We start from the raw sequence: 21,936 nt of genomic DNA on the forward strand, positions 1-21,936 counted from the left end.
GGTACTTTTTTTTGTTATCTGAGGGCGCCCTTCATCATGAATAAATAAAACATCCTCTGAGACTATGTTTCACTCTCTACACCAGTGCTTGAGTAAACCGACCGGTCTTCCGCGGTTAGGGAGCGTTCAGTTTTACGGCTGGGGGGGGCCGGCAAAATCTTGTCGCCGGTGTTCAAAAAAATATAGACCCCCCTGCATTTTTCGTGAAAAAAAGATGACCCCCCCTTTGTCAGACGAAAAAAATTGATGACCCCCCCCGCTTAAAAATAACCAAAACCCATATGTCAAATTTACCCGCATGGTTTGGATTTGAAAACCGGTACGCGCGCGCACTTTATTCGTGTAGCAGAAATGCCAGTGCACAAACTTCTCAGCCACATCCATTGAAACGTCTGTTAATTAGGACGACTGTAAGGCAATTTTTAACTTCATTTCCATAGACAACTTATGTCCATGGACATTGTATAAAGTGAACTTTATTGGAGTGGTTTGCCAAAGGCAGCCCTCCGGTTAAGAGGGTCATGGGCCATTACGTAAAGTCAACTTTATTCTAGTGGGCCACCAAAGGTGGCCCGCCGGTAAAGAGGGTCGATCATGGCTATTGCATAAAGTAGACTTTACTGGACAGGGCTGCTGAAGGCGCACGGCCATTAAGATTGCCGTGGGGTATTACATAAAGTCAATTTATTGGAGTGGGCCGCCGCAGGCGGCCTGCCGGTAAAGAGGGTCGATCATGGCCATTGCATGAAGTAAACCTAATTGGAGTGGGCCGCCAAAGGCGTCTGCCCGTTAAGAGGGTCATGGGTAATACATAATGTATATTTATTGTAGTGGGCCGCCGAAGGCGGCCCGCCGGTAAAGAGGGTCGATCATGGCAATGGCATAAAGTGAACTTTATTGTTGGTATTATGTTTTTGAAAATGTGGTGACCCCCCCCCTTTCCTACCAGTGAAAAAGCGATGACCCCCCCTTTGCGGATTCCAAAATTTTGATGACCCCCCCCCCTGGATTTTGCCGGCCCCCCCCCCGGCCGTAAAAACTGAACGGTACCTTACATTACATGGTTGATGCTATCCTAATTATTTCTAACAAAGCAAGACCAATCGGTATATCTATGGATTTAAAGGATTTCCAACAATAAAATTACATATGACGAACCAAAATATCTTACGAGCGTTTGTGCTGTCACACCCAGACTGATGACAAAGTCACGGATATAGGCCTACGTACAAAAGATGTGGTTCACCAAGCTGAAGGTGGAATAATGCTCTTCAAGTTCAACAGATGATATACTGATATGATGCCTTGCATTATTCTTGGACAAATTTATGTATTTACTCTTTAAGAAGTACATTGCTTACCCTAATCTGAAATTTTTAAGGCGCTGTCACCCTGACTGTAGGCCTATCCATGGCTTGGTTCATAGTGTTAGGTGGGAAACGGGATACGCATGGTACTGCAGCTAACATTGTATTTTAATCTAGGAAACCCCCTCCCCCACAAAATATATTATATAGGGGCATCTGTGTCACTTTATTTCCGTTTGGGGTCATACTGAACAACCCTTGAAATGTTCTTTCTGAAAAACTGTAAAGAACTACTTAAAAGTTTGCATGGAGAATTTCTTACCAATAGCACAGGGAATCCAGGCTCCTTGTTGTAAATTTTGATGAAAAATACGACAAATCGTCATCGTCGTCATCATCATTATCATCATCATCATCATCATCATCATCATCATCATCATGCAGCAAAAATTCAAACCAAGGTTCCGCCTATAGAGAAGTGTGTGTATACAGGGAAGAGTACTTTACGTAAGGATTGGCGAACCTTGGTTTGAATTTTTGCTGTTATGGATGATGATGATGATGATGATGATAATGATGATGATATAATTTTCATATTTTTTTATCAAAATAAATAACTAGGAGCCTGGATTCCCTGTTCCAACATTTTAAATAAACCGGTACGCTAGGAAAATCTCTACGGCTTACCACCCCCACCCCCAATCATAAGCTATGCAAATACACCTTCAGTCAATCTGGATCAAAGTCCACCTTGCCATGGATTTTGGCGGGGGACCGATGAGTATTCGCCCCACCTATGCTCTTTATCCCAGTCCTTCGTGGGCTCTGATTTGTGTCGATTCGCGGTTGCTGTCATCAGTACTGTTGCAGATTTACAGCTCGTTGAACATTTGACAGATCAACATAGCGTGCCACTGGTCGTTCCAGGTCATAATTGCCATGAAACAAATTATGAATCAAATCATGGCCGTTGTAAGCCTACATATCTTCCTTTGTTTCGGCCAGAACTTGCAACCGGGCTCCGAGTCTTCACCTGCTGGCGGAGGAATTATCTGCAGTCCCCAGAACCACATCACCATAGACGTTCCAAGCTGTCTGGAAAATCACACCGTTCGACATATTGTTAGGAAATTGGATCGTCTAGAAGTGACGGCATCGGCTATAAGACAAGCCTTGGTCGAGATGGAAGGTTCACCGAGTTCAACTCAGGGCAAAAGTGACACAGGTGCACGTGAGTCTAGTATCCACTATCAAGACACTAACGTTTACGTGATTCGTTTTTTTTCATCTTAAAATATAGCCTTACATGTGAATTCCCCTACTAAGTTCTGAGATACGATTATGGTCGAAGCAATGGTTATCAGGGCACCATACAATTTTGCAATATGACGTGGTTTATCATGGACGTGAAGAAATTACGTAACATTACTCACTTGTACTCTAACAAGAAGAGGGCATTGATCACACGCTATTTTTATAAATACTTTTATCACAGACTTTTATCATTTTAGTCCACAAATAAAGTAAGACGAGGACACGACACAGCCATTTTGCAAGTCTGACTGTTAACAACGATTGCGAAATGTTTTATGATTCTGTAGCTATGATTAGGAATATCATTTTCTCACAGGAAGTAACCACCAAGATTGCTACGATGTTCTCCAAGGAGGTCATTCCACAAGTGGTAGCTATATCATCCAACCTGACGACGACCTGGACTCGTTCAGGGTTTATTGCGATATGACCACAGACAACGGTGGATGGACAGTAAGTCTTGTGACTTAATCTGACTAATCAAGTTACTATTATGAGTCGACCATCGGCAGCGAACAAAAAATGTGAACCTGGAGTAACCCCGGAATGTGTGTGTTTTATTATCATCCCTTGAATTTATTGCCAACTCTTATTTTAACAAAGGTGATCACTTTTACACTCCCTTCTTTCTGTGCAAAAATATTAAAAGTTGTAGTACATCTCGAAGTGTCTGACTGATTACAACTTCTCGAGATTTCAAAGTGCTGTCAATATCCAACTGTGCAAACAAACACACAAAGGGTTTTGACCTTGTTTTCTTAATGCTAGAATGAAGGTCAAATATGTATTCATGGGAGTGGTTAAGCCCAGGGATTGGCATTTTCCCCTTTAAATATTGCACGCAACTGGGCCCATGGACAATCACATTGCTGAAAATTAATCCCATGAAGCATTGCTCTCCTCCATTGGGAAACCGTATCCGGAATGAGTTGGTTCTAAGTTTGCAACCTTTCCTAGATCTGTAAAACTCTTCCGTTTTCCAGTACTTAGCTCAGTGGCCTGCATCCCATATTGTGATTTACATATCACACAAAGAGCTTATTTCAGAATTTTTTTCTTTTCATTTAAGCGCTTGATAATTTTTACAACGATCTGAAATATAAAATCACACCTTTTATGCAGTGATACAAACTATCATTTATTTTGAAGGCAGTGACACTGTTGACATTATTGACATACATCCCTTTCTGACTACAAACCCAACTTATATGTACAATGTATATAACGAATAGTCTGTTTTAACTTGTCAAGGTCTTCCAGCGCAGAATCGATGGGAGCATGAACTTCTTCCGTGATTGGGACTCGTACAAAAACGGCTTTGGTCACGTCAATGCCGAGTTCTGGCTTGGAAATGACAGGCTGTTCCGCCTAACTAACCAGAAGAAATATCGACTGCGTGTCGATATGGAGGATATGGACGGTAACACAGCCTTTGCCGTTTACGAATATTTCCGAATAGGCGACGAGCTGAGCCACTACAAACTTGTACTTGGACCATTCACAGGCACCGCAGGTGAGTACTTTTTACAGCTAAAACATAGCCCATCACCAAACAAGTTGAAGGCCAAAAAGAACAGAAATGAATCCCTTGCCAACCCTTTCCCATGCACTGCCCTTGCCGATATACAGTTGGTCATTGGCCGTAGGGAATGGTATTTTTACCATCAACAACCAGAGCAGGTGTGTTCTAGTTAATAGCAAAACAAAAAAGTCTACAGAGATGCTAATATACTTGAGATGCTAATGTAATTGTTGATTTGCAAGGACGGAAAATCATCATCACTTGATTTGGAACTGCAGTGCCGCCAACCGTCCCTCATCTATCAAAGATAGATGCAAAATACATACACCAAGGGCGACACCATGGTGACTATATATTAAACCTGGCAATATTTATGTTTGTTTAATTTACCTCACCTCTCCGAACACCATAACCAGATCCAAAGTTGATCCTGAAATACACCATCATGACAAATATCTTATATATTTGTATCGGTGTAATATTTGTATATTGAATCTAGTTGAGAGACAGGTGGATGGGCAGACTGTCATAACTGATGTTCCCAATATGTGAACCAGTATGTGGTGTACGCAAAATCAGGAATAAAGTTTTCATATCGATCATCAGCGTATAGAAATTCTACGAATATAACGGGTGATTTGAGTTTGACAATGACCTTCAAAACTTCGAGGTCATCCAAAGCCAAGACTTCTTCTGTTTCTATGACATCTTATGCTCCTTTCTTTCAAAACCCAAGGTAAAGTTCATCCGACTAAGCCGTTATATATAATTCCCATAGTCATAGGAACAGTTACATCCGGGTAATAAAATATTTCTTACAGGTATAGCAACAGTTATGAAAATTTAATGTAATGTATAATCTAAATCTTCAGCAAAGCTTTCAGATGATGTCGACGGGACAGTGGTTATTGTTTTCAATGTCACAAACAGTGAACGTTATTTTCAATCAATTCAATTTCTTTGTGTTGTGTTAAATGTACATTTTTAAAATTTTCATCTGATCTGACACGCCACAAGAGCATGACTCACCTTCACATCGTCCAGCGACGGCCTTCATAATGCAAATATGGCACAGGTTTGAATGTGACACGCCTAGGGCAAGAGTTGACTTTTCAGTGACTCTAACAACCGTTTATACAATCATGGCAATAGTTTTTTCATCCATCTTGACTTATACAGGTATATGTGAAATACAGAGGACACAGAGTAAACAAAAATAACCATGGTAACAATAAATGTATCTAAACCACAAAAGCAGATTACATTGCATGTAAAGCAACTCCGAAGCATAGACCCTAGAGAAAAAACGAGTCTATGTCTGAAGGTATAAACAATTGCATCTATGTCGTGTCAGGGGACACATTTATAACTAGCACTACCGAAACAATTTTGAACGATGACTCCCACGAATAAATATAAAGAGGTTCTGTTAACAGGACTACCAAGCATTACGAACAGTGGATCAAAAAAAAAGGAAGTGATCCCAAATTATCATCAACTTCATCGCCAATTTCAGAACTAGATCGGGGCAAGGACTAAGGCTATATGGTCACGCCTAAAGCCGTAAGGGATTTATTTTAAAACGCCCTAAGTTGGTGACCTTTAACTTCCTTCTGGGGCCATTTTTCATAATGTGTGCCCTTGATCAAAATTAATCATGAAACGGTCCTGAAATACACCGTAAAGATATGTTATTGTTCTTATTTATAGGTGACTCTATGGGCGGTCATTCTAAGACTCCGTTCAGTACGGCCGAGAGAGACAATGACCAGAGCCAAGGCAACTGCGCCTCCACTTACAAAGGGGGCTGGTGGTACACAGACTGCCACCAATCAAACCTGAATGGACTGTATCTGGAAGGAGAACATTCTTCCTATGCCAACGGTGTCAACTGGTTGACTTTTAAAGGTCATAATTATTCCTTGAAGTTTACAGAGATGAAAATACGACCCCTCTTATAGCGACTGACAATCAATATTCTTTTTAAAAATCCAGTTTTTACTTGACTTCTGGATTAAACTATGATTTATGCCTCAAAAAATTCAAGCTCTCTTCTAAAGCCAAAAATATAACATTGATCGACTCTGATCAAGTTGTTTTTCAGATTTAACAAACAACAATGTAAAATCCTCGCAAAGATAATTACGTGTGAGAAAAAAGGTCATTTCGTTAAATGGATTTCAATCATATAAATACGGATTAAATATTTCATACATTGTCTTGTATAAAATCTTTACAAAAAACGTCATATTCTTTAAAAGAGAGAAAAGGATGGGGAGAGGGGAGGAAGGAGGCAGGGAGAATAGAAGACTCCTTGGTACCATTATTCAAGTAATTATTGGAACGTGCGAAAGAGTGACACAGTAGAGTCGACCTTTTACCGCATAAGCAACAGATTGGTTCGTTTGTTCATTAAATGGTCATAGTCTAAAGCGATTGATAGAGTACTGTAAAATTATGGGAGAAAATTGAGCGTGCAAGTTTCATACAAAACTCCAAACAGGGTATTTGAATAGATATATTTATTAATGGGCATACGACTATCCAAACTCGTTGTTCCTCACAGTTTTAATTAACATAATTCCAGTTCCAAGTTCCTGTTTTTCTCAGTTGTGAAGAATGTCTTATCCAATAGTATATTTGAGAATGGATAACAAAATTGCAATCATTAGCATACAATATTTCTTTCCTCTTCCTCGTACAAAGTTTTGTGGTAAATTTAATCTCCACTTATAAAGTTAGATCATTTTGTACTAAACAATTCATTAACTGATATAATAAGATGAGACATTTTAGCTTTTACTGACGTTGTTGTCAAGTACTGATGCTTCACTAACATTCAAAAGACAGAACGAATTACAATCACAGCTAATTACATTTTTTCTACATCCCCATTTGTTCTGTTGAAAGTTTAAACAAACAAACAAACAAAAACAAAAACATTTTGGCTTTGTTCTGTATTTCATCCTTCACTTCACAACGATTTGGCATCAAAAGCATTCCAATTGTTTTTAAAGCCACGGTGTCAGAGTCCCCTCATACAGCTCGGCGTCTGCTGCAAGATCCGCTGTTCCATCAGCCACTGGTACCAGGCCTCTCTTGTACTCGTCCAATCGTCGGCGAAGTTCTTCGACTTTTGCCGGAAGCTGCTCCGATAAATCGTTGCGTTCTGCAGGGTCATCTGTTTGGGAAACAAAACGAAATAATGTTTAGCATTTCTATCAAATTGTAGCGCGCCATTCCTTGTTTACATTGACAAAAGTCAAAAGAAGACATTTGACACATATTTTAATACTTGCAACGAAAGCCTTAAGTAGTTGTAATTAAATTTCTCCGGAATAGCATACATCCTCTACTATTGGGGTGTCTTGACAAGTTAAGAGTAATCTTCCAGCTTGCATTATAGGATGTGGAATCACGCCCTCACACCAGAACATCAGTTGCTTCATACCTTTCAGGTTGAAGAGTAACGTAACATTGGCAGGAGGTGTTGGATGGTCAAAGTCAGCAAATCCTGGCAGAAACAAGGGCTTCTTATCAACGGGAAACCAGTCATCTGAGAAAATAAAATGATTTTTCGGATGAAATCCTGTGGTTCACAATAATTCAACATTTATTCTCCCGCTTATAAGTATAAGGACTATCTGTCAGGCTGTAAACAGTTCACCTTGACGCAGTGAACTATATTTCCAGCATACATAGCTTACAGTACTGAAGTAATGTGTACGACGATGCTATACTTTTTCGCACTGGGTTTCCGTGCAAGGACAATACCAAGAACCAAGACACAAAAGGTATCGCTAATCGAAAGCTGAGCGATATGTGGGTGTATGTATCGTCTGTTAATGATAAATCCAGGTTGTCGATGGCAATGCCAGCATGTGTGTCTATTTTTGTAAAGTTAAATATAATTTGATATCGCAAGACTATGATTGGGTAATAAACAATAAGAGTGTCGTGCACTTATTCTACCCTACGTACCAACTTCGCTGAGATGCACGCCCGGGTAACACATATTCGGTTCTCCAACGACAAGCTTCCAGTCTCCAACCCTTGTTAAGGATTAATGCATGCAATCAGTCAACTGTTCAGGTTTTGGATAAATGCTTTTTCATGGCAGACAGACATAATAGATCCAGTGAGACTGCATTTAATCTTAAAATTTGTGTCAACATCCACCAACGTAGCGGGCGGCGTTCATGCGGGATGGACCACATGGGTGAAGTGCAAACCGTCTCAAATCAACATCTGTCGGACAACATTCAGTCTTTTGGCCAGTCTGACTCAAACGGATTGGGAAAAAAATACGCTCTGCATGTAAACGTAGCCATGCTCCCCTTTAAATGTTGGAAATTTGATGATGAGGTAGAGAGGTTTCAGCACGTCAATAGGCTGTCTTTCAGTCACTTGGAACTGATCGACAGATCAAACTGAAAAACCGAGTAGTTCACAGTATTGTTTCTTAATCAACAGGCATTGGAACCCCATCTCTATTACCTTAATGCAGCACCCGGAGCCTTTTCAAACTGGTCAATGTTATAAACGAACTCGTTCCGCGGAGATGGAGACCCATCTACAATCATATCAAGAATATCAATGCCATCTAGGTCTTGTTCTGTGGAAGAAGGACATAAGTGCAGTCAATAACCAAATGTACGCTGTTTAGCTGTGTGCTGAAAAAGCACCTGTGACCATGCAAACATAGTGACATAACACATTCTGACATGGATGAAGAACTGGGAATTTTTTGGCATTCTTGAATTTTTTTCTGCTCAGGCTCCCTCGAAGAATTCTTTACAGTTGTAATATCCTCAGGAAAGCTTTGATGTTTGGACCGATAGACTCTCTTGATAAGGATACTTGACACTTTTCTCGACAGATGTGATGCCTGACAGAAAGTTTTGTCAACTAGGATTACGTCTTGTAACTTGATGACGGCACGTCTGACCATGTGGTATGTAAACGTTCATTGCACTGGTACCACCAGAATGGAGGATATACGGTATACCTTACATGTATGTGTTTTCACCTCGAGAGGGCATGCTCTACATGCTTTAATGGTAACGTATGTCTCATTATGGAATTCCTGACTTCTTGGATCATATGATAGTGATCCCCCGAAATAAAACGTGCTAGTGGAGGAAAATAAAAATGTATTTGAAGATTTGAAAACTAGACACCAAGACTTTGTACATTAAAGTAGACCCATTTGTAAAAAGTTTTTTTTTACCTGGTTTAATCCCAGCAATAGACAGTAATGTTGTATGCCAGTCTGTGATGTGGTTTACCCTGCCGTTTTTCAGAAAACAAGATGTGGTTATATTAATATGTATTGACAAACAGGACAAGATTCATATCCTGCACCATTGTCATCTACTCTGGGCACAGATAAAGTATCATATATCAATACAAATTCATCTATGTCATCTGTTATCAATCGACGGAAATTAAAGTGACTATAGCTGTAATATTTCACGAAATTTTCACTATGTACAGTTTTATAGAAAACAAGGTCATTTTCTCATCCTCATCGTAAAGTGTGCTGGAGTCAGAACTATCAGTCCTGCGAACACACCACGCTATACATACAATCCACAACGTTATCGTGTGTAAATGAACTCTAGTCTAGACTAGAATAAATTTACAATCCACAACGTTGTCGTGTGTAAATTAACTCTAGTCTAGACTAGAATACATTTTTCAACAAGACGGACTGTGCTTACAAGTTAAACTAAAAGCATTTCGACGATCATTTTAAGTAGAACAAGAAACTGTATTTTCGAACCAGGAACGAAACATGCGTCAAAAGTTATAGCTAATGTAGCTTTAAGGTAGAACGCACCTCGGGGACAGACATTCGGACTCTCAAACTTATACAATTCTCTTCTGATATACCACATGTGGGGACTCATTTGAAAGCTCTTGGTGAAAGAAAACTTTTCACTGGCTTAGTTTTTCGAAATTCGAAAATTTTTTGTTTTTCTTATAGAGTTAACACAGAATGGCGGCCATTTTGAATTTCTAATATCGGTAAATCTTGGGTGATTTGTTTCTCTAGTACCAAAATTCGCATGGTGACCCCCTATTTTTATTCTGATTTTGAAAGAGAATGATTAAAAGATTCCTTGAGGAAAGTTTGAGCAAAAGTTTAAGTCTTTCACTTACGAGGTGCATACTACCTTAACACAGTGAGCATTGCTTGTTTGTCTCACAGAAAGACCTATAGCAATTTGGTGAATATGCAGTCTCCAACTTCAAATAATGTGAAGGTAATTCATCTACAATGTTAGAATTTCGCATGGTGAAATGATCTTACGTCATCTTGAAATAAAGCTGTGTAGTCTTTTAAATGTTATATTATGAGTTAAACAATAAACTGGGTTAAAATAAATGAAGACATATACAGTAACGATCACTTGTCCCATCGTCCTGCTGACTTCTTTAAAACCTGTGATATATTGTCTATTGTCTATTGTCATTTTTATTATTGTAAAAACAAAACCTGTTTTTCTGCTCTTATTCTATTTATGTCAAAATGCCCAAGGTTAAACTCATTTAACGATGTTACTGTTTTCATTGGTAAGTAATGATGTTGCACCTTGTTTCGCCGCAATTCATTGTGTCAGCAAAGCTATCAAGTTTTGTATTTCAACATACGTTAATCGAATGCTCCAGTATCATAATGCTGTCAGTCAATGTGGCCGTACATTTTCTCCAGAATATTAACACTATAACCAAGATGCTGTCATAATAATGGTCTTACATTGCCGATGGATTAGTCATGTCAAACTCACCCATCATTCACATATCCAGTTTTCTTCAACAGAGGTCCACGGATCATCGCTGGCACTCTAGCGCCCCCGTCGAAGAGCGTACAGCCACAGGAGCGAAAAGGCAAATTACTTCCCTGGTTGATGGGTAAAGCACCATTCTAGTATAACAAGGATAAATGTATTGTTAATAATTTTATAAAAAACCTGGCAAAAAGTTTTCCTGAAATGTACACCTGACTGTCTTTATACCCTATACCAGACGTGGAGTCGCTATAGTGAACCAGCCTTTTGAAGCTCATAGCGCAGTGGTATTCCCTAGCACTATGCATGCTGGGATTTTGTTCATCCATCGGAGTGTTCCCGGTTTTGTCAGTGGGAGTGAACGCAAGTCGATAAAATTTATCACAAACGCTAGTGAATATTTGATACCTTTTATGTTACTTAAATGTAATTTTTTTCTCAAGGCAAATGATACAAAACGGATAGTTTGGCTGATGGAAACAGGGTGAATTGATATTCTTCGTTATCTAGCAGCCTACGTGACTTGCAGCTGCAAACGTGATATTAACCGCAGAGCATTATCCTCTTGCAAATTAGTCAATAGCTTTACATGATTGCGATTGATTTTAATATTTAATATTTTAATATTACCCCTATGGAGCACTGAAGAGTAAAGTGCCTTGCTCAGGGGCACAACACCGTCAAATTTTGCAGAGGTAGCCAGCCAGCACAGCAAGTCTGAACACCTGATGCCATTATTCAACAGATTTGTGGCTGAAGATCGTCTTTTCTCACATCGTTTCGTATCTGAGACCTGAAGGTTGTGTTTATTAATACGATTTGTGTTGACGTCATATAGTCCGCATATGAGCAATTTAATAACAAATCTGTTCATTAAATCTGTATCAAGTGATTAACTGGGTCAATGACACAGTTTTGTTAAGAAATTGACACTTTACGTCACTCGAAACCATAACACCAGAACTCGAGGCGTGGCTATGCTAATTGAGTGGAGCGCATTTCCCTCCGTTTGTACTCCCGTATATGGTTCATGGACATTATCATTCCTGGGGCTTTGCAAAGTAGATGTGTACTATATAAGCATACAACTTACGTCACTCATGAATATTAATAGCGTGTCATCAAACAGCCCACGTGATTTAAGAGCAGAAGAGATGTTACCAACAGCCTCATCCATAAGTGACATCTTTGCTGTTCAAAACAATTTGAAAAAAATAAATGAAATAGCGAATTTTAAGTCATTGAAATCAAGAAACGTTTTACACAGGAAAGACAGTGTATTTTATAGCTTATGTAATAATTTATTTTCTTCAGTACCGATGTAAACACACGTAAAACATCTGTTACCATCAAAGATATTACCTAGTGGTTTTGTAAAAGCACGATCGTTCTTTTTCACTAACCGTAGTATTTCCTTACTGCCTGATTTTGTATGTTAGGATACATGTCTTCATAGTGGCTAGGAACCTACAAACAGTATAGCAGTAAAATGATTGTGAAAAACCCTGTAAGTTGGTACACAAACGTGCATTTCCAAGTGATTCTCCCTCTCCCTCCCCCCCCTCTCTCTCTCTCATATACTTTATTGATATACGTACAACCTTAATTTTTATGACCATCGTGGAAATCTTTCTTGATTCAATGTCGACATCGATATGTCGATATGTGTTAGATTTATCAATATAGCAGTTTCTAGATATAGTTTTCTCAATGCTTGAATACTTGTAAAGACACGATAACATGGCTCTTGGACAGCAGTGAAAGGCAGCACCTAAATCAGTATCCATGGTTTGATATTAAACTTTAGTATATATCTTATATATGTTAAAATATATTACTTAATAAATGTTATTATCATGCAATATCACTCAGCTTGGACATCAGATAATTCATAGACTAGATTAAAGCCCCAGTGCTGCTAACTTTTGATGATAATTTCACCATTTTTATTTTGAATGTGAACCATAATTCCTTGTTCTTCTCCCCAAAGAATATTGATATACACAGTATCCAGCTTGTCAACTCAGCCCCTATGGTTGTAAACTGCATTCATTGTTATTGTTGAAAACTGACTTCTGGTCCGGACTAGAATTCAAATGTAAAGAATAACCATGCATTTTACACATATAGACATTTAGTTGACAAGCTAAATAGCGGGTGCTTTAACATTCTTTGGGGAGTAGAATAAGAAGTTGCAATTGATTTATAAAATAAAAATAATGAAAAAACCATCAAAAGTTAGCAGCACTGGGGCTTTAAACTCATTCAACTTCTGCTATCAAATACTTTCGATATATTTAATATGTTATCACAAATCAACCTTACCTGTAAGCCCTTTGCTGGTTGATCGAGGGCAAAATACAAGAACAAAGGATACTCAGCGTAATGTTTCGATATGATTTCAACGGCTCGTTCGGTATGCAGGAGCTGCAAGCGTACGAACAAATATCTCATGAATTGAAATCTGTAACACATAATCTATTTCCTTTACTAAAAATAACAAGCACATAGTCTGATCGTTATTTGATGACAACAGAAAGAAGCCATTTAGGCTAATGAATATGATAACACGAGAAAAACCATCATTTCCCTACAATGGGTACTACTATATAATTATTTGCAAAAATATGAAACTGGATTTAGAGCGAACTAAAGTTAAATTGGAAACTATATTCGTGACTTCGATATGCTCCTTTGATGAATTGCCAACTAAATCCTTGAAAGCATCAGTCTTCGATTTGCGGTTCTTGGATTAGTGTTGTCAACATGGACTTTTTACATGCTTTAGTCCCCGGCTTTAGTCCTGTGTTCTCCTTTAAATTTGTACCCTGTTGATCAATTTGTTTGAAGATAAAGCTGATAATATACCTGCCCTTTAAATTCTAACCGTAAACAGGCGACTGTAAACTATGTACTCACCGTTGAATATGCAGAATCGTCTCTTTGGACCACACCGATTCCGTCTCGGAAATCGTAACCAACACTAGTTTCTGTATGGAAGGTGGATATCAAAATAAGACCCGCCTGTAAATTTCCTCGTGTTATTTGTAAACGAAAGAAAATGTTTGTTCTAACACTGCAGGCGCAAAGACACGGGACAGCTCTACGTTATCAAGATTTCAGTCGAAGTTCGGAATATGTACGTATCAGCCAAATCAATATAACCAATGGTTAAAGCTTCATTACTGCGTTTCCCATTATTTTTACGCTGCAAGTGAAACAATTCCTTGTACTACAACGTAGCCTTAAGTCAAATCCCTGGTGTTCAGTTTTTCAACACTTTCTGTATGTAAGTATTTCCTATGTCATCGTGAACTTGACTGCAAAATTCCGGTTCGGGACTAGAATACGTCTGTCATATTGTACATAGTGTATTTTCTTAGGAAGGCAAATTCTTTGCATTTCAACATTGTGGGGAAAGAAGGGTAAGGGACCGAGCACAATTAACGGCAGGGGGGCGGAAGAGAAAATGGGGGGGGGGGCACGTAAAAAAATGAGTGTTCTTGGGGTGGGCCATGAAAATTCCAGGGAAGGTAAGGGGTGGGCCACTTAAATTTTTTACACCATGACAGACAGAGAATATTTTTCAGCATTTTTGTTCCTTGTTGAAGCTGGAGTTCCTTGTTAAACTTCTTGTAGCATGATGAAATACCAAGTCTTAAACCTCACAATGCAGTTGTTATGTGTAAAATGAGCAATATTATTATTGAAAATTGACTTCATTTGTCAACAATAATAATGGTTGGTAATGATACAGAGGCTAGGTTGAAACTGGTTATTTCATCATGCTATAGGAAGAACTAGAATACGTAGTGGACACACAGGAAAAAAATACTGAAAAAAAGGAGAGCAAAATGGCATTAATGGGTCTTTTACCGTTAGCCCATGAAGGACTATTCCAATGGCAGACTGTCATTACAGTGGAGTAACATTGAATATCTTGGGTAGTCATAGAAAGGCAGACACTGGGTTGTGGAAAGTGCATTGAAATCACAATGGTCATGTTATACATTTTTCCCCAACATCTGAAAACATCATACAGATACTCAGTTGAAGTAAAGCATAGACATACCGGTATATGAAATGCTAAACATGCATACCAGCAAACAGACTCAAAAATAATTATGCAGTTCAGTTCAGTCTTCTCAGTGACAAAATTGTCCTAAAATTCTTACTCTTTGCTGTATCATACTTTGGAAATTAAAAAGACAATGCATTCATTCTATATACCATGGGTAATATGTACATACCCCTGTGTGACCATTTGTTCGGATGACTTTTGAGTAAAGGGTTAATTTAAAACTATATTAAACTGAAGGGGGGAAAGTTACATGGAATTTTGCTCATAAAAACACTTATCTTTAGGGTTGTGCAGGAATCTGTCAAAAATGTCCTCCAAATGTCTTTTGTTTTCAGGGTATTCAAACTAAACACACAACACACAGCATAATAACTGAACATTCTTATATAGGGCTGGTTAAAGGTACAGTAGCTAAATTTCTTAATTTCCCTGGTATTTAGTCTCGGTATAAATTGACAGTTATTGTTCAACTCCCTAAAATATGTGGCATTGTCCAGTGTTCAGCATAGTGACAGCATACTATACATGTTCTTGATAGTCTAGATTAAAAGTCACAATATTTCGATCATAACAGAGCAATGTGCACACATTGTAATAACAAGTTGAACACTGGGTATTTAAGCAATGTTTAAAGGAGTTGAAAAAGAAATTTAAATTTAAAAGAGAAAAACACACTGAAAATTGTTCAAAAGATATAGCCACTGTCCCTGTAAAGGGAGCAGTGACACCAACCATTTCCAGTCCATTCTGTATGCAAAATATGTACAAAATGAATAGTTTTGTACATGTAATAGCCCAGTATTTTCCCCAGAGCAATACAGAGTGGCAGCCACCGCTCTGTAATTTTTGGTAAATAATACAAACTTGTTACCATAACAATAATCATTGTTATGCAAATCAGTCACCAATCTCCTTAGGAAAATAATGGGCAGAAGTGATTAGCCTAGAAAGTGTTTTAGACGGTATCATAGTCATAATGTAGTTGTATTTCCTATCAGTTTGTAATGAAATTTGATCCAGAAAACACATTTTAGGTTATTTTTGAGACAGCAGACCATTTTCAGCCAATATTTCTAGTATGAGCCACACTAAAACTGTTATTCTGTCATAGTAAACAAAAGACCTTTGTACTTGGTATCTGCTTTTATGCTGTGTACCTCTTCCAGACCATTCATGTTTATATTTGCTTTAGTGACAATTGTTGCTCTTTTTGTTCAAAGTGTGTTCTATTTTGATCTCCTGCCTTGGAGTATGCATCATTTGGAAAGGTATTGAGGGTCAGTAGCTGTACATAATTTGGCTATTTTTTAGTATTTTGTGTTCTGTGTGTTTCACTTGAAGTTCTTATTTTACTCAGAGTATGATGAAATGCACAATATTTAGCTTGTTAGACTAACTTGGAGATGTGCAGTGAACACTGTCATCATTAAAAATAATTCATGTCTAAATCAATGCTTCAACTATAACAACTATAACAGCACTGAATGAACTTGTAGATTGTTTATAAGGTATTTGGTAATTTCATCATTCTTTGAGATTAAAATAGCACAACACAATGCTGAAAAGTAGCTGTAGGTGTTACAAGTAGTAAAGCTTGAACATATGTTATTTTGTTTGTTTATTATTTATATATTTATTTGTTTATTATTTATTTCAAGAATGCAAGAATGTTGTTTCACTAAAGCATATATTAAAAGTTATAAGGATTATATATATGTGTACAACTTTGTACCTATGTAATCTTTCTTTTTTGGGGAGGGGGGGGCACAAAAATTTTGTTGCCGGTGATGGGAGGGGGGCCACTAAAATTTTTGCGGGTGTTGGGGGGGGGGGTCAAAAAAATTATGCACCACATATTTTCTCTTCTACCCCCCCTGCCGTTAATTGTGCTCGTTCCCTAATATTAAGGAAAGGTACTTCTTTTCTTGAACGATGATAATCAAACAAAAATCTCAAATTTGGAACCGGCCGCGTGGAAAAATAACAACTTATTGTCATTCGTAACATCCCTCCTACGATCTAGTGGTTTATCCCTACCAAATTGAATTCTGGCGTCTGGGTATCTGGCTTGTTTAGTCGCCTTGATCTATCGCAAACAAGTGTTGAAGGACTGTAATACGAATATAGTTCTGTGATATTCCATGGCATATGGCGCCCTCTAACGTCAAATTGTACAGTGACTACAGTGTAACAACTTACTGTTTCGAACTGGATACTGGAATGTCTTTTGGTAATGCCTCACCGATGAGCTATAATGACCAAAGAATGAATCAAAGCCACGTCGCGTAGGTGTGTAGTCCCACGTTGAGTGACCAAGATGCCATCTGACAGTAAAAACGAAATACTTAAATATGCATTTATCATCTAATTTCAATCAATGCATCGTATCTCCCATTACTTTTTTCCAATTTTGGCTCCATTAATTTCTGAGAATATGTGCAAGATCGAAGGGGTATCTTGGATGTGAGACTAAAATGGTTCTAAGTAATCAAAATATTTTAAGATCCCCTTTCTGAGAAACTAAAACACGAAGAAATTAACATATCAAAACTTGCTTTTCAATTGAAATTTATGGGAGTTGTTTAAACCACAACATGACCCTATATAGGTCGAATGATTGATCGATTGATTGACTAATAAATTAATTCATTCATCGGTATATTTGAAATGTTCATCCCTAGGTTACCAGTGACTGTGACTATTCGTACATATATATTTTTGTGACTTTTGTCTTAATCAGAGTCCAGTCTACGTGATTTTGTAAGTATAGATACATACGTCCATCATTCACTTACTTTCCCACTATATGAGTGAGGTATCCTACTTCTTTTAACTTCTCGGCCAGTGTCTTGAATTCCAAGGGTAACCCAGCCCTCTGGTATGGCCCTAATATCTTGTGCTACATGGAGAAATTACAAGGTTAATATTCATATTCATATTCATTTTCAGATCGCTTATCGGCCAGGGAGAATATGCCCTGTTGACATATTTTCGGACTCGCAATATTTTTACATTGTATTTTTCTGGTCTTCTGCATGATGTCTGGACTCTTTGAAGGTGTTTGAGTCGGTGAATTCTTTCAAGTCTTGTTTGTGTGAAAGTTTAAAATTCAACACCTCGTAGAGTTTACACGGTGTATAGCGGCCATTTTGAATCCCAAATATCAGCGAATCTCAGATAACATTTTCTCTAATCCCAGACTTAAGCTTAAAACTCTTTATTTTAAGGCGCTGACAACTGTAAATATCAAAATAATAATTGAGCTTGTATTTTTCAACTGAAGAATGTAGGCTAAATTACGTCAGATGTAATGAGCAATTTCTTTATAATGCAGCATATTCGAAAACACATATCTTAAGATTTCATTCGTTATGCTGTAAATCCTCTGTGTCTTATTTTATCTATAAATGTTGTTCACCAGGCTAACAACCTATGACATACTTGTAGGCCAGTCCGGAATGGATAGTAGCCGGTCATCAAGGCAGCTCTGCTTCTGCAAAGCAAAAATAGACCCGACAATAATGAGAATGGGATCGCAGTTCGACCTTCGTCAACACACCTGTTGCCAAGGCCAAACTTAGTTACCTCGAATTTTTTTCCACATATACACGTTTTTTTTGCCCTTGTCGATTTCTTTTTTGTCACTCATAGTTTAATCATGTAAAATTTAATGAAGGCAGGTGGTTTGTTCTTGATACTCGAAATTGTAAGTCTTATTTCATGGACGTACTTATGTGAATTGGAACACCATGTTTGAATTAAATGATAGACTGCAATCCAAATAACAGACAAACTGGGTTGAGCATGTGCCATTTACATTTTGCATTTTATGCGGTGACCCGTACCTGTATCAAGTAAGGAGAAGCTGTTGTTTCGACAGCCTGAGAGTCCTAAGTGTTATCGTAAAGTAAAATTAGGACAACATATGTTGCTCATTTTTTCGTTTGAAACACTTCTATCTCCGACAAGTTGATTAAAATTGAATCTTCAAAATATGAGCGAATTCACTTCAATCTTTTATCGACCCCTTCATCCTTACTTACGGACTACATAGAGGTTGGACGTAGGTTTGATTGAATATGACGCCACCTTCAGCCAGCTCGTTTAAATGTGGTGTTTTGACGTTTGGATTGTTCCAACCGACGTCGTTCCAACCTGCAGAAAAACGGAGTCCAATATCAAGATAGTGAACACATGTGACTTGTCAATTTTCAAATATACCGTCAAGCAGATCATTTGCGTTTTGTTTCATCTTCCATCCTTGTCCCACAGAGCATTTCGTATCTTCATTTTGACAAACATGCTGTCATTTCTGACGTCACATGTACATTAATTAAGTCGGTATTAATTAAAGGATCATTGTGAATGGCTTTCTGACTTTTCATTCGTATAACTGTTCAACTACAAAGTCTCTTTTTTGGGTTCAAGCCAACTGATAAACTTACCTAGATCATCTGCAAGAATGAAAACGATGTGTGGTGGTCTTTCGTTCTTGTTGAACCCGGACATTACTATGGCAATGACCCCGACTGTCGCAGCTACGATTACCGCGTACTTCACGGTGCTATTTGATGACGCTTCTTCGCGCTTCATGGTATCAAACGCTGGAATAAAAAAAAATTAGTGTACTCTTCCGTCGTTGACTCTCATTTCGGAATATTAAAATCAAATTTATATCAAGCTCAGCAGATTTCAGGTAGATTCACAAGTTGTGACCTGTGATATTTAATGCAGTTCCTCTATCATGTGGGTACGGCTATAATGAACTTGGTTTATTGTCAAGTTACACCTTCAAATACTTGGGGGGGGGGGGGGGGGGTTAGAACTTATTTATTCTATTTCATGCTCAATTGTGTGCCCTTCATATATGCATGATAGAGGTGTTTAATTCGCTGTCTACGCTGACACATAGCTAAGCTATTCTGGCCTGTACCCGAAGGCTTCGACCTGTTAAACCACAAAGGTCAAACGAGGTTAAATGTACCTTTTCCCTGATCACATGCATGTCCCAATCAAAAGTTCAAATCACTCTTGCTTGAAAACATGGCAGAAACTAGACTTTTATTTTGAAGACTACATTAGTTGCATATGTGTGTTGTGTAGAACTTATTCTTGTATGTGAAATTATGGTATGATGTGGTATTTTTCATTTTCGTAGTTTATGTATGAATATATTTTGCATGGTTAAGATTTCCCACATGCAAAGTACTATAACCCTGATCATGTGAGAAATATCCTGTAATAAGTGTATCATCCATTTTACCTTTGGCCCCCTAACATTGCTACTTAAGGTTACCAGGCACGACAGTCACTATGACACAGCAAATTTTCGAGTAATTAGCATCTAGAAATGATTCTGTGGAAAAAATATTTAGGTCACGGCAGTGACAGAAGGAGAATTTCAATTTGCCAAATATGACGTGCTTCAAGTGTGGATGACATTAACCATACTTTTTACATGCCTGGAAACTGATTGTATGTCCTTACATTCGTTGAATCAGTTAACTAACCTCACCTCCTTCCAGGGACATGGAGTTTCGAGGTCACTTAAGGTGATGTTAGTGGCGTACGTGATCCGAATGGTAGTGTCAATCCAAAAATTAAATACCAGTACATAGAGTGGGTGCGTTGGTGAGTGAGTGACAGTGATTCTCTATACGTGTGTGCAGATGTGAATTAATACTTGAGACAAACACAAAGCCGACATACGTGAAAAGTTTCCAGGATGTGTGAAATCAGTTATTTCCTATAGTTATGCGTACCTTGTATTTACAGTTCATAGTATCACTGAAAGGTTACAAATACATTATTTGATGTAACATCCAAAAGGCAAGCACTTAAAAGGTGGAACAAATCTTTATTGGTTGCGGGCCAGAATATTTAAAAAAATAAAACAATGCACCTTGATTGTCCCTGCATGGATAAAGCAACGTATATAATTCAATGATGCGATTCAAGCAGTTAACCTGCAACGCTGATCCAAATACCAAATGCAGGAGTCCACAACTACATGTATTAGAGGAAGAAAGCCAAGGCGCACTTTTCATATACTTCATGTATATGCTGACTCGGGACTTCGATAGGATTTTGAACAGCTCAGACAGAATTTGGTGATCCATGTAGCTGACTATGCAAAGCAGTAACTTAGAGTTACAGGTAGGTTACAAGATTTTCTTTTCCCGTTTTGGTAACCATTAATGAATGAAGATCGGTGGAGCGAGAGTTCATAAATGGCACATACAAAGCCTGGGAGCAAATTCCCCATCTAACGGCAAACCTTCCTAATATTGCGACTTTTGTCCAGTAAAGATAATGTACAATATTTCAAAGGGTACGCTTACTCTCTGTCTGTCTCTTATAATTAATTCTCTTACCTGTTTCTTGGCTTAAACGCAGGAACAAAATCAGCGTTTACGTCAATGACAACTCTCCGTAAAAGTCTTTGCTTGCTGACCTTCGAGCAGCCGGGGTTGTATGAGATTGTGACAGCTTAACGCATGAATCGCTGGCTTTTGCGACTAAAGGTCACAGAACTATTTAGCGCCAAGAACGCCTTGTTGAGTTTTTGGTAACTGACTATCGTACATAGACATTATTACATGTATTGGCATTAAATAGAGTACAAATATATTTGAAATTTTGAAAGCGAGAAATACGTTTACTGTTCGCAATATCAACTCTTCGAGGAAATCGGTTAACTGCATCTGTCGTAGCCATCCACTCACTGATTTTCACATCGATGGCCTTTAAAAATTGCGCCACCAATAATGTACAGCGCCACCAACATTCTATTACATTGCAGATTTACAGTTACAGTGCGGTCTACGACATTTAATACTTTCGCTTGATGTCGACCTACATGCAAAAATTGTAACATCTTTAAATTTCAAGTAACAGTAACACTTATATAAGCTCAGT

The 21,936-nt window shown here is 38.2% G+C and overlaps 2 protein-coding genes across 2 annotated transcripts; one reads left to right on the top strand and one right to left on the bottom strand.

The window, feature by feature from the left end:
• The first annotated feature begins 2,063 nt into the window (after positions 1-2,063).
• Positions 2,064-6,285, top strand: LOC139138553 (fibrinogen C domain-containing protein 1-like). Its single transcript, XM_070706975.1, has 4 exons — positions 2,064-2,538; positions 2,938-3,074; positions 3,873-4,134; positions 5,854-6,285. Exons 1-4 carry the CDS (start codon positions 2,247-2,249, stop codon positions 6,102-6,104), a joined length of 942 nt encoding a protein of 313 aa, XP_070563076.1. The 5' UTR covers positions 2,064-2,246; the 3' UTR covers positions 6,105-6,285.
• A 368-nt stretch (positions 6,286-6,653) lies between these two features.
• LOC139138552 (arylsulfatase B-like) lies at positions 6,654-21,674 on the bottom strand. Its single transcript, XM_070706973.1, has 16 exons — positions 21,393-21,674; positions 19,464-19,622; positions 19,062-19,173; positions 18,460-18,511; positions 17,814-17,917; positions 17,218-17,342; positions 13,857-13,927; positions 13,263-13,364; positions 12,341-12,404; positions 12,031-12,128; positions 10,938-11,074; positions 9,374-9,432; positions 8,641-8,758; positions 8,125-8,195; positions 7,595-7,699; positions 6,654-7,324 (listed from the first exon to the last, which is right to left on the bottom strand). The coding sequence occupies exons 2-16, from the start codon at positions 19,609-19,611 to the stop codon at positions 7,155-7,157; spliced, it is 1,536 nt and encodes a 511-aa protein (XP_070563074.1). The 5' UTR covers positions 19,612-19,622; positions 21,393-21,674; the 3' UTR covers positions 6,654-7,154.
• Positions 21,675-21,936: the final 262 nt, after the last annotated feature.

Source organism: Ptychodera flava, chromosome 8 (genome assembly GCF_041260155.1).
Source record: "Ptychodera flava strain L36383 chromosome 8, AS_Pfla_20210202, whole genome shotgun sequence".
Lineage (NCBI taxonomy): Eukaryota > Metazoa > Hemichordata > Enteropneusta > Ptychoderidae > Ptychodera > Ptychodera flava.